Source organism: Lemur catta, chromosome 18 (genome assembly GCF_020740605.2).
Source record: "Lemur catta isolate mLemCat1 chromosome 18, mLemCat1.pri, whole genome shotgun sequence".
NCBI lineage: Eukaryota > Metazoa > Chordata > Mammalia > Primates > Lemuridae > Lemur > Lemur catta.
The window spans coordinates 8,706,094-8,719,215 of record NC_059145.1 but is presented as its reverse complement, the minus strand read 5'-3'; the positions used below and the strand labels follow the sequence as shown (position 1 = coordinate 8,719,215).

General features: G+C 46.2%; 1 protein-coding gene across 4 annotated transcripts in view; it reads left to right on the top strand.

The window, feature by feature from the left end:
- CPNE9 (copine family member 9) overlaps positions 1-13,122 on the top strand; it is a 20,843-nt gene extending 7,721 nt beyond the window's left edge. For 3 of the 4 annotated variants that reach the window (XM_045529803.1, XM_045529802.1, XM_045529801.1), the window contains 11 exons: positions 310-351; positions 688-763; positions 873-926; positions 1,723-1,784; positions 2,473-2,519; positions 3,461-3,642; positions 3,911-4,038; positions 9,646-9,748; positions 10,337-10,394; positions 10,770-10,843; positions 12,721-13,122. In XM_045529803.1, coding sequence (XP_045385759.1) covers positions 310-351; positions 688-763; positions 873-926; positions 1,723-1,784; positions 2,473-2,519; positions 3,461-3,642; positions 3,911-4,038; positions 9,646-9,748; positions 10,337-10,394; positions 10,770-10,843; positions 12,721-12,906 — 1,012 coding nt within the window. In that variant the 3' untranslated portion in view covers positions 12,907-13,122. Of the gene's footprint in view, positions 1-309; positions 352-687; positions 764-872; positions 927-1,722; positions 1,785-2,472; positions 2,520-3,460; positions 3,643-3,910; positions 4,039-9,645; positions 9,749-10,336; positions 10,395-10,769; positions 10,844-12,683 lie in introns of all 4 variants that reach the window. The other variant, XM_045529800.1, reaches the window with a different exon arrangement.

Below are 13,122 nucleotides of genomic sequence, written 5' to 3'. Positions count from 1 at the left end.
ATATAGGGCAGTTGTTAAATTAAATGAGACAATCTGTGAAAGTACTGAGAACAATGCCTGGAATACAGTAAGACTCAGTAAGTGGTAAAAGAATAGTAATAGTGGTACTAATAGCAGCAGTAGCAGTAGTAACAGTGGTAGATGGTTGGGTACATGTAAGGACTGATGAATGAATAGATAGGTTGGGAAGTGGATTAAAGATGAATAGGCTGATGGATGCACAGATGAGTGGATGGGAAGATGATTTGCTTATGGTTAAGTGGATGAGATTGTCATACACACCTAGCCTGTTTACCTCTTGCATTTCAGAACAGTGAAGATTGATGTGTATGACTGGGACCGCAATGGAAGGTAGAACTGCCCCACGTAGTCTCTTTTCCTGTGCTTAACTCTCTATAAAAAGTTCTCTATAACATGTGATACATTCACCAGGAACCCCAAAGTACCCTTGGGAGCCAGGAAGGGTAATGAGAGACACCGGGGTCTTGGATACAACTGATCCCCTGAGTTGTCTCTCTGGTATACTGTCTCTTCCCTTTTCTTCCCCATAGTTTGGCCCCACTTCCGGCCCCAGCCCTAGTGCCCTGCCAAGTAGGAGCTTAGGATGGGAAAAATGAAAAGATTAGGTTTAGGCCTGGCTCCAAACCTGCAGCTACTGCTACTCACCTGCCCCTGGCCTTATTGCAGCCACGATTTCATCGGTGAGTTTACCACCAGCTACCGGGAGCTGAGCAAGGCCCAGAACCAGTTCACAGTGTATGAGGTGAGAGTTCCCGCCCTGCTCAGGTTACCCAAGCCCTCTATCTTAGTATGCTCAGTCTGGAGCTCCCTTCCTTTGTTTCCCACCATCACTGTTACCTTCCCCCTCTTAGGTGCTTAACCCTCGGAAGAAATGTAAGAAGAAGAAATACGTCAACTCAGGAACTGTGAGTGCTCCCTGGAGCTCTGGCCCTTCCTGGATCCTTCTGTTTCTGTCCCCACTGACACAGCATGACAAATATTGGGGGTGGGGAAAGACAGTGGGCACAGATTACTTGGATATAGTAATGTTGGGCACAAGGTGCACCACTTAAGGTTCTGTTTTGGTTTTGGTTTTTTCTCACCCAGGAAAATTTACTCTTTTGCAGAATAAAAGGAAAAACATCCTAAGTTGCATTTCCTTCCTTCCTTTCTCCCTTATTTATTTATCTATCTAGCCATTTATTTATTTATTTATTTATTTATTGAGGCAGGACTCCCTCTGTCACCCAGGCTGGAGTGCAGTGGCATGATCATAGCCCACTGCAGCCTCCAACTCCTGGGCTCAAGGGATCTTCCTGCCTTGGCCTCCTGAGTAGCTGGGAATACAGGTGCATGCTGCCATGCCCAGCTAATTTTTTTATTATTATTATTTTGGAGAGACTGGGTCTCACTATGTTGCCCAGGCTGGTCTTGAACTCTTGCCCTCAAAAGATCCTCCCACCTTGGTTTCCCAAAGTGCTGGGATTGCAGGCGTGGGTCACTATGCCCAGAATCCCAATTTAATATACTTTTGGAAATCCAACAATGTATCTGACATCTACCCCTTTTTTTCCTTTCATAAATTGAACAGGGTGAGACAGGTTGGGGCAGGGGGTGGAATCATGTGCCTCCCCTCATATGCCTCTCTCCAAAGCCCTACTATGCCTCTCTCCTTTCTACCACCCGTTCCAAAGTGTCAGGGCTGCCTCTTCTGTCCCACAGGTGACGCTGCTCTCCTTCTCTGTGGACTCTGAATTCACATTTGTTGATTACATCAAGGGAGGGTGAGTCACAGGCCAAGCTCTGGGCTGAAAGCCCAGCAATAAGTCACTCCCTGTTCTGAGCCCCAGTTTTCTTATTTATGGATGGTCAGGGCCAATGAGATCATGAAGATAAACTTTAAAACACTTGGCAAACTATGAAGTGCTCTGTAAAATGCAAAATGTTTCCCCTCTTAGCTCTCGTCATGAGGCTGCATTTCATTCTTAGCTTCCAGTACCCCCTGGGAAGATGGTTGCCAGACCAGTGGTCTTCAGTGGCAGCCCCAGTAACCTGACTGGGGCCCAGACAAAAGTTATAGCCAGGCAAGAGGGAGAGGCCGAGGGAGGGAAAACCCAAGCAGACTGTAGGGGACATTCTGTTTGGTTTGGTGGAGGCAGGCCGGCCTGGGAAAGGTACTTTGCTTTTCTACACCTCATTTTTCTCCTGCATAAAATGGAGATATTAATTACTACTTCAGGGCTATAGTAAGGCTTAAATTAAATTACATATAATGCACTTGTCACACAGTAGATATTGAATTCTGCTACCCGTGTGGTCCATGAGCCAGTAGTAGCAGCATCACTTGGGAATTTGTTAGGCTCTACCCTCAACCATGAGCCCCAGGTGATCCATATGCACACTAATATTTGAGAAACACTGGTGTAATAAGTATTAGTTCCTCACTTCTCAACTCGTCTACTTCCCCAACAGGACACAGCTGAACTTCACAGTAGCTATTGACTTCACAGCTTCCAATGGTGAGGCATGGATGGGGGATTGGTGGTGGGGGGCTGGAATTCTAAGGGAGTCACTAGGGATTGGCCTGGATTCCTAGCTTGGAATAAGAGTTCACCTACCCAAGAAGCCCAGACTTAAGTAAAAACCCAGCCAGGATGGTACTGGAGTAGGAGTGTTGGAGGGAGATTATTGGGTACAAGGGTGCCAGAGGATATAGGCAAATAGGTGAATGGATGGATCAAAGAAAGTTGAGATGATAGATAGCTCAACAGGTGGATGAGTAAATGGATAGACGGGAGAGAACGGGGGTATAAGGAGAGACGGATAGATGAATAGGTAATAAGTGATGAGTGGATGGGTACATCGATGAACAGAGTGGGTAGACGGGTTGGTGATTGAGTAAAATAGGTACAAGCAGATGTAGGGATGGGTAGGTGGGTGGACAAATGGACAGATGTTTAAGTTGAGAAAATAACAGATAAGTAGATAGGGGAATGGATGAGTGGATGGATCCATATGAAAATAGACAAGTGAATGAATAAAATGGGGAGGGACAGCTGGATGGATAGATGGATAAAATAATCTTACGGATGGATGGATGGAAAAGAAAGAAAAATGGCAGGTGAACAAGTGAATGGATGGATGGATGGATGGATAGCTGTATAAGAAAATGGAGAGGTGGGTGGATAGAATGGATAAGGAGATTGTAAGATGGATGTATGGTCAGGTAGATGGGTGGATGGATGTATGGGTAGGGGGATAAATGAATGGATAGATATAGAGATGATTGGGGTGGATAGATGGATAAATGAACAGATGTATGATTGGGTAAAATAATAAGGGAGTACATGGGTAGAGGGTGGATAAATGGATATAAGTAGATAGATGCATATAAGGATAAGCAGATGAACAAAAGGATGGTCCAGGTAACCATGAGGCTGGGGCTCCTGTGTCCCTACAGGGAATCCCCTGCAGCCTACCTCCCTGCACTACATGAGTCCCTACCAGCTCAGCGCCTATGCCATGGCCCTGAAGGCAGTGGGAGAGATCATCCAGGACTATGACAGTGACAAGCTCTTTCCAGCTTATGGCTTTGGGGCTAAGCTGCCCCCAGAGGGACGGATCTCCCACCAGTTTCCCCTGGTATGGTATGGGCCAGAGCCTATATTCCATGCCTGGCATCTGGCACACCCACGTTGATGAATTTCTTCCATTTACATTTCTTCAAAGGGCAAGGGCCTGCAGAGGAGCAGGAAGCTATGAGAGGGTGGCAAAGCAGGGAGGGGAGCAGGCCTGGGTTTGGAGGGGAGCATGAAAGGCATTGATGGAAAAAGGAAGGAGTGAGCTGCGATCAGAGCACTCCTGGGTATACCCTGCATGGGCTCAGCTGGCAGGGCATATTCTTTGACAGAACAACAATGATGAGGACCCCAACTGTGTGGGCATCGAGGGTGTGCTGGAGAGCTATTTCCAGAGCCTGCGCACAGTGCAGCTCTATGGGCCCACCTACTTTGCTCCTGTCATCAACCAGGTGGCCAGGTAAGGGAACTGGGTAGAGGTTGGGGGAAATGAGGGCAGCCAGATAGGGAACTGATCCCCCCAAGGATAGTCAGGACCACTCTTGTGTGAACTTGGGCATTGGGGAGAAAGGGAAAGGCTCGGTGTTGGCTCTGGTACAAAGAGGTTATATAACACATTCAGCCCTCCATATCCGTGGGTTCTGCATGTATGGACTCAATCAACTGCAGATAAAAAATACCTGGGGGGAAAAACCCAACAGTAAAAAAATACAAATTTAAAAACAATATTGTATAACAACTATTTACACAGTATTTGAGTATTATAAGTAATCTGGAGATGATTTAAAGTATATGGGAGGATGTGCGTAGGTTATAGGCAAATACTATGCCATTTTATATAATGGACTTGAGCATCTGCCGATTTTGGTATCCATGGGTACTAACCGCCCCATGGACACCAAGGGCTGATTGTACTTTATTGTGGGGCAGAGAGGGTGTCAACAAACTACCCCAGCCCCACTCTCTGGGAACGACAACGCAGGCCTTGAGTTAGGGTAAGAGAGAGAAGAGCCTATAGCACAATGGTGAAGGCACAAACTTTGGCATCAGACCTGGTTGTGATCCTGGCTCCACCACTCACTAACCACGTGACCTTGCATTCCTATAAGGTGGTGTAATAATGGACGACAATAAGCAGCTGCTGCTGCTACTACTTCTTCTTTTTTTTTTTTTTTTTTTTTGAGACAGAGTCTTGCTCTGTCAACCTGGCTAGAGTGCAGTGGTGTCATCATAACTCACTGCAACCTCAAACTCCTGAGCTCAGGCTCTTGCTCAGGCTGGTCTTGAATTCCTGACCTCAAGCAATCCTCCCCCTTCGGCCTCCCAGAGGATCACTTGAGCCCAGGAGCTGGAGGCTGTAGTGAGCTATGATTGTGCCAGTGCACTTCAGCCTGGGAAACAGAGTGAGACAACACTCTAAGAAAACAAATATATGTATACACACACATATATATTTACATTTATACAAACACACACACACAAGGAAAAAAACCCAGATCATGTATCAAATGATTTAAAAAAACAAAGAGGGCCAGGTGTGGAGGCTCACACCTGTAATCTTAGCACTTTGGGGGGCTGAGGCTGGAGGATCTCTGGAGCCTAGGAGTTTTAGGTTTCAGTGAGCTATGAACACGCCACTGCACTCCAGCCTAAGCAACAGAGTTAAGACCCTACCCTATCTCTTAAAAAAAGAAAAAAAAGAGGGTATTAAAAATAAATTTAAAACAAATTTGAAATAAAATGACGGAACCAAACATACATCAATAAATAGGATAAGTTCTCACTGAGCTTAAAAAGTAAAAAGATTCTCTGATTGAATAAAAAAATAAGTAAACCCCACTATATGCTGAATAAAAGAGACCCAGTTAAAACAAAGTATCTCAGAAAGCCTGGAAGCAAAAAGATGAAACAAAAAAAGAACAAATATAGATGGATTTCAAGGAGATTTATATGTGTCCATAGACTTCCTTTTTCCCTAATAAAGATTTATTTTTTAATTCATAATGATGACAGTAGTTTTTAAATTATAAAAATAACATAACATTGCTGTGGAAAATCTCAAGGATAGAGAAGTGAAGTAAGAAGTCACCCTGATATTGCCCATGGGAATGTGGATGTGTAGATAGTTCTTGACAGTCTTTTCCATACACATCCATAATTATAGTCAAATTACATATAACATTTCACTACATATAATATGGCTACATCTAACATTTCACTATGTTTTTTCACTAATACTGGAGCCTAAGCATATTTTTTGTTGTTATTAAGCAGACTTCCTAAATACCATCTTGGGCGACTACACTGATTGATTTATTCATTCATTTAGTAAACATTCAGGAAAGGGGCACTGTAGCATGAGTGTAGGCTCTGGAGCCAGACTAGCTAAGTTAAGACACCAGCTATATCACTTACAAGCTTTGTGGCTTCGGTCAAGACTCTTAACCTTTCTGTAAAATAATTTGTAAAATAATAATAATATCTACATCACAGGGTTGTCATGAGGACTAATTAATAGATGTCAAGCACGTAGAACAGTGCCTGCCACATCATAAGTACTATAAGTGTTAGCTATTACTGTTACTATTATTATCGTTATTACTATTCAAAGGGCATCTGCTGTGTGCTCAGTTCTCTGCTGGGGCACTAGAGACTCACAGATGAATCAGATGTAGTCCCTGCCCTTGGGAGCTCCCACCTTGGTGCAAGAGACAGAAATATAAATAAATCATTACCTTCTGTAGGCCAGAGCTTCCCAGACTTTTCTAGTGAGTTGTCTGTCTGCAAAGGCAAGCGACTGCATCCCCCTGGGGGAATCTAGGGGCACAGCTGAAGGCAGCCAGGCTGAGAATGTCTTTGAAGTCTCCATATTTCATCTTAAAAATTCATGCAAATTTTATATTCTCACATTGCATCCATGTTCAATTTAGAAAAAAGAAAGGGTGTTTTAAATGTACTTACAGTCATCTAGCTTTATCCACCAGATCATGCAGTAAGGACCCACTTGGAGGAGCAGACAGCCCATCTTTGTGGGCTGGGCAGAGGGAGAGGAAGGGAGAGGGTATAGGCCTACTGTAGAGGGGACTGCTCAGCTGGGTCTAGAGGGCAAAGTGGACTTTATTAGAGAAAGAGGAGCAGAGTAGGCCTGGTAGAAGGAATGGCATGTGAAAAGCACAGAGACATGAAGGGGTAAGTTTAGGAAACAATGATCATTTTAGTATGACTGGAGTGTGCAGTATATATGGAGAAGTATCCACAGAGCAGACTGGGAATGGAGAGTGATGGAATCAAGAGCTTGAGCTTTAGGCTATTACTATTATGTGCTTGGACCCCAGCTTCCTCAGCTCTTGGAGATGCTACTTTTTTTTTTTCTGAGACAGGGTCTCACTCTGCTATCTAGGCTAGAGTCCAGTGGCGTCATCATAGCTCACTGTAATCTCAAACTCCTGGGCTCAAGTGATCCTCCTGCTTCAGCCTGTCAGGTAGCTGGGACTACAGGCATGCACCACCACCCTTGGCTAATTTTCAAAATTTTTTGTAGACATGGGGTCTAGCTCTTGCTCAGGCTGGTCTCGAACTCCTGACCTCAAGCAATCCTCCCGCCTTGTCCTCCCAAAGCGCTAGGATTATAGGTATGAGCCACTGTGCCAGCCAAGAATGCTACTTAATGTCTCTAAACTTTAGTTTTCTCATTTTAAAAATAGGAATAAAAAAGGTGCCTACCTCATAGAATGGCAGTGAGGATTGAATTAAATCACATATGTCAAGTGCGCAGCTGTGATTTTGATGATGTCAAAGGACAATTTGTTATTTCCCACCCTACAGCCAAGTGAGGCTGGGACTGCCTTCCCGGCCAGTCACCCATTTCCTCTGCCAACTTCCAGATCAAAATGGCCTTGGAATGCAAGGCATCTACAGGGAACCAAAGATATACCTCCCATGCCTCCAAACTAAAGGGTGATGCCTGCTGCCGCCAGCTCACAAATCTCTTCATGAGTGGGCCCTCGCCTACTGCTCCAGCCTCATTTCTCCTTTGTAGGTCTACATGCAACTCCTAGAACATACTCTCTTGGTTTTCACTTGCCATTCTCTCTCTCTGGAACACTTTTCCTCTACTTTCTCATCCCTACCACCCTGCCCCACCCCACCATCACCTGGCTAAACCCTACTCATTTTTCAGGTCTTAAGTTAGATGTTAGGTCCTCAAAGCCTTAACCTCAATGCATTCTAGTAGTTTAAGCATCTCCCCTAAGACAATATCCTATTCTGTGCTGCATGCTCAGCACTGAGCTTGGTGACCAACACATAGCAGGTATGCAATGACTATTCGTGAAATGAGTGAATGACAGAAGATACCAGGCCAGGCCTATGCGGAGGCTGGGGCCAGACTTCAGGAAGGGGGCAGGGATTATTACAGAGGATCATGGCACACCCCCACTCTGGGCCCTGGGCAAAGTTAGCCAAAGCTATTTTAATTCTATACTCTATAATCATGCCTTTCTGCTGACTTTTTGAGATCAGGTTTAAATACCAGCACTATCCAATAGAACTTCCTAAAATGATGGAAATGTTCTGTATCTGTGTTGTCCAATGTGGTATTCACCAGCCACATATGGATACTGAGCGCTTGAAAGGTAGCTAGGCGCCGGGTGCAGTGGCTCATGCCTATAATCCTAGCACTTTGGGAGGCCGAGGCAGGAGGATCACTTGAGGCCAAGAGTTTGAGGTTGCAGTGAGCTGTGACAATATGATGCCACTGCACTGTAGCCTGGGTGACAGAGCGAGACCCTGTCTCAGAAAAAAAAAAAAAAGAAAGGAAGGTAGCTAGGTGACCAAGGAACTGAATGTTTAATTCTGTTTAATTTAATTTAAATTTCAATAGCCACATGTAGCCAGGGCTATGTTATTGGACAGCATAGCTCCATCCTTTCCAATGCACACAGGATTTGAGACTAGAAGTAAAGAGACCAGGGTCTGCCACTGCCTTTGTGCCCTCTCTATGTTTCGTTTTTCTTTTATGTAAAATAAGGGCTCTGGACTCAATGACTTCTGAAGTCCTTTTCAGAGGGAAAAATCTTGGATTCAAAGATTGGCGAGAGAAGGAAAAGCAGCTCTGGGAACAGCTATTAGTCTGTCTGAGGGAGGACTGCAGGACCCAGCAGCCCAGGCAAGGGGATGTGGCCAGCAGAGGGGAAAAGAGAGAAAAGAAATGAGTGAGAGAGGGAAGCAAGGAAACCTTTAGTCTTTGTTCTTGCTCTTATATAAACATCAAAATCTTTCCAGGGGTTGATAAAGCCCAGCGTGACCAGGCCTCTATGCTCCCCCGGCCACATGGTCCACTCTGCTTCCCTCACTTTCTGACCTCCAGAGAGGATGGGCTTCCTTCAGACCCACCAGAGGGCCTCTGTCCATTCTGTTCCCTCTACTTAGAATGATTTCCCCTGCCCACTTTACTTAGCCTCTCCTCCATCCTCAAACATCACTTCCTTAAAGAAACCTTCACTAGGCCAGGCGGGTCATGCCTGTCATCGTAGCACTCTGGGAGGCCGAGGTGGGAGGATCGCTTGAGCCCAGGAGTTTAAGGTTGCAGTGAGCTACAGTGACACCATTGCACTCTACCCAGGGCAACAGAGCAAGACTCTGTCTCGAAAACAAAAAAAAAATGAAGAAGAAGCATTCACTGAGCTTGACCTTCTAGACCAGGTCAGGATCCCCTATTGTACACTGTCATAGCAGTGTCCCCTTCCCTTACAGCAGTCATCCCAGTAGTAATCTTATACCTCTTTGTGTGATTCATGGATTAATGTCTGCCTCACTCCAGAGGGCTGGGATGGATTTGTTTTTCTTCCTTGTGTATCTCCAGTTCCTACCATATTAAGTGCTAAATAAATATTTCTGGAGGGATGGCAGGCAGGGGTAGGCTGCCAGGTCTGGTTAAGGAACATGAGCTTCAGAAACCCCAGTCCTTATCTTTTGCTCACATGCTGGCTGTGGAAGCTTCGGAGGTAGGAGGTTCCTTTGGCCTGCCTGGCTTTCAGCTGGATTCTGATTTTGGCTTCTCACTCAGGGCTGCAGCCAAGATCTCTGACGGTTCCCAGTACTATGTTCTGCTCATCATCACTGATGGAGTCATCTCTGACATGACACAGACCAAGGAGGCCATTGTCAGTGTGAGTCTGAGGAGGAGGCTTGGCAGGGAGGGGTAATGGCAATACTGCGAAGGGGCTGAGATTTTACCCTACTTGCGAGCTAACAAGTTAGCCTGCCAGTTTCATGGGTGCTGGCAATAGACACGAGACTCTTGGATCAGAGACAAAGGACTTTGTTTATTCCCAGCATAAAACAATAGCTGGAGTATCAGCACTTACTCTGACTCTCTAAGTCCCAGTGCCCACAAGATGATGTGAAGAGGGCAAGATGACACTTGCACCTGCTGTGTCAGAAAAGGAACTCTAAGTTTAGGGAACCTGAATCTTTTATAATGAGCAGTAAGCATGCCTGCCCATCGTTCCAGTAGGAGACCTTTTTTAATGATACTGGACAGTAAATAAACCTACCCTTGCTCTAGAGGAAAACAATATATCTTTCAAGGCTGCTGATATATAAACATCCTTTTAAAAACAGTCTGGACAAGAGAATCAGTGCGTCTGCTCACAAGATGTGCAGAAACGTGACACACACAGAGAAAACTGTCTCCCAACAGTCAACTCCCCGGTTATGGCTGCTCACCTCAACCATTCACCCTCTCTCCCCCACAGGCCTCCTCACTTCCCATGTCTATCATTATTGTTGGTGTGGGACCAGCCATGTTTGAGGGTAAGTAGGATGGAGGTACCCATGAGTGGGACTAAGAACTGGGGAGAAAAGTGGAGGTGGGTAGATGGATCTGGACACTAAGGCCTGCGTCACAGAAAAGACAGGGTGCTTACCCTTGGGGAACCCTGGCCAAGTCATAGGCCTTCTCTGAACCTGTTTCCTCATCATAACTAAGGCTAATGATACTAAGACTTCCTCCCAGGGGTTCTTGGGAGGACGGAATGTGTGGGAAGGCATAATAATGGTAGTAACAATGTTTAATATTAACACAATCATTAGGCATTCTCATGATGACTCTGAAGGGGAGCTAAGAGGGAGGGCGCAGCACGGGTTGGGGTTGGAGAATCCAATCAGCTGAGGGGTGTCTTTCTGCAGCAATGGAAGAGTTGGATGGTGATGATGTGCGCGTGTCCTCTAGGGGACGCTACGCAGAACGGGACATCGTTCAGGTAGACCTGACTCAGAAGAGGTGGTGGAACTGAGAGGCACAGTGGGAAGAAGAGGCTAAGTTGGGAGCCACTCTCCCTTACTGCCTTCTCAATCACCTACCCTTCTGCCCCTCACTCTTTCATCCTCATTCATTGAATACGTTGTTTTGACAAACAGGAAGGTTGCTGTAGGCTTGATAGATCCATGGTGTAGGAGATCCCCAAGGTCCTCGCTCTCTAGTGGAGGCAACCAACAATAAATAATCACACAGCTATGTAGCTATATATCTCATTAGATTGTGGCAAGTACTCCAGAGGAATATCAAATGCCACTATGAAAGCCTGAAACAGGGGATCTCACTTAGGTACCATACTCAGAAAAGGGTTCTATTTGAAAACAACGTTTTTGCTGAGACCTAAAGGAGGGTATAAGCATTACAAGGAGAGGAGCAGCATGTGAGGAGGACCTGAGGCTCAGAAGAATTAGCCTAATCAAGGAAACAGTAGAGCCCAGGGTAGCAGGATCACACTGAGTGAGAAGAGGGAGCCAAAATTGGGGTTTTGTTCTTAAAGAATTGGAAAGCTCTTGGAAGATTTTATATAGGAGAGTGAATGAGAGGGTCAGACTTGCATTTTTAAAGGATCTCTCTGGCTGCTACAGGGAACGTGGACTATAGCAGGGCAAGAAAGAAGGCAGACAGACCCATTAGTGAGGAAGCCTTTGAAGTAGTAAAAGGAAGGTGATAAGGATCTTGGTGGAAGCAGTGGGGATGGTTCAAAAGATATGTAAGAAGAAAATGTTACAAGACTTGATTTGATTAGATGGTGATGGGGAGTGAAGGGGCTTCAAGGATGACTTGCACTCTTCTAGCTTGAGCAGCAGAGTGAGTGATGGTCCCATTTGCTGTGAAGGGGAAAGCTACAAGAGGAGATATGGCAGAAAGAGCTAGAATTCAGTTATGGACACATTGGGTTTGAGGCATCTGTGACAACTGAATGGTGAGGTAGTATGTGTAACCAAATGTGTGGTTCTAGACCTTTAAAAAAGGCTCAGGGATGGATATATAAATTTGGGAGTCATCAGGGAATGGTTTTCTTCTCCTCCTTCTCCTTCTTCTTTCTACTTCTCTTTTCCCTTATCAGACCCCCTCCCCCAGCAACCCCTTCCTTCCTCTTCTCTCCCCAACCCCCTTTCCTGGCCTCCTCCCATTCCCAGCCCCCTTCTCACAGACCCCTCCCTCTTTTTGCCACAACTCCATTCTCTGGCCACCTCCCCTTCTCAGGTTCCCCTCCTCCCAGGTACCTGTCCCTTCTCTCCCCTGGCTCCTCTTCCTTCCCATACCCCCTTTCCTCCTCCTGCCCCCCTCTACTTCCGTCCAGGGAACAACTTTCATGGAAGTGTAGGAAATCCCCCAGGAAGAGGGCTGAGAGAGAGAAGAGACCAGGTTTAGAGAGCAGGCTGACCCAGAGGAATGAGGGGGTAGGGGGAGCTTCCAGAAAGTAAGAGAAAAACCAGAAAAGTGTGGCATCTAGAGTGGGATGTGCCCAGAAGGATTATGGTCAAATGTAATGGAAGGCTAAAGTGAAGTCCAGCAAGATGAGGACTGAAAACTATTGCCCACTGGACTGATTTAGCAACGTGGGAGTATTGATGACATTAGTAAGAGCAGTTTCAATGGACTGCGTGAAGGCAAATTGGAGTGGGTTGAGGGTGAATAGAAGATGAAAAAAAAGTGGGTGGAGAGAAAGCAAATGTAGAAAACTATTCAAGATGGAGGGGAGAGAGATGGTGATATTTTGAAAGAGATGCTGGGGGTCAAAGAAGAATCCTCCCTGCTGCACCCCCATCCCCTCTTTCCAGGCCACAGCCCACACCTTCTTGTCTGTGCCTGTCCCAGTTTGTCCCATTCCGAGACTATGTTGACCGGTCGGGGAACCAGGTGCTGAGCATGGCCCGACTGGCCAAGGACGTGCTGGCCGAGATCCCGGAGCAGCTGCTGTCCTATATGCGTACTAGAGACATCCAGCCTCGGCCCCCACCCGCTGCTAACTCCAGTCCAACCCCAGCTCCAGAGCAGCTCTGAGGAGTCCACATATCCAATGCCTAGCAGTCTGCTCACCTGCTCACCCACTGCTTCTGCTGAAAGCCAGAGGCACCTGGAGCCCTGGACCTCACTGGGAGGGCCAGCTTGGAGGATTGGTGCTGGCTGGCAAGCCCTCTGCTCCCTCACCTGCAGAAGGGCCTGGCACTATCACCACCTCCCTGCCTCATGCCAATAATAAAGCTAATCTTTACTCCC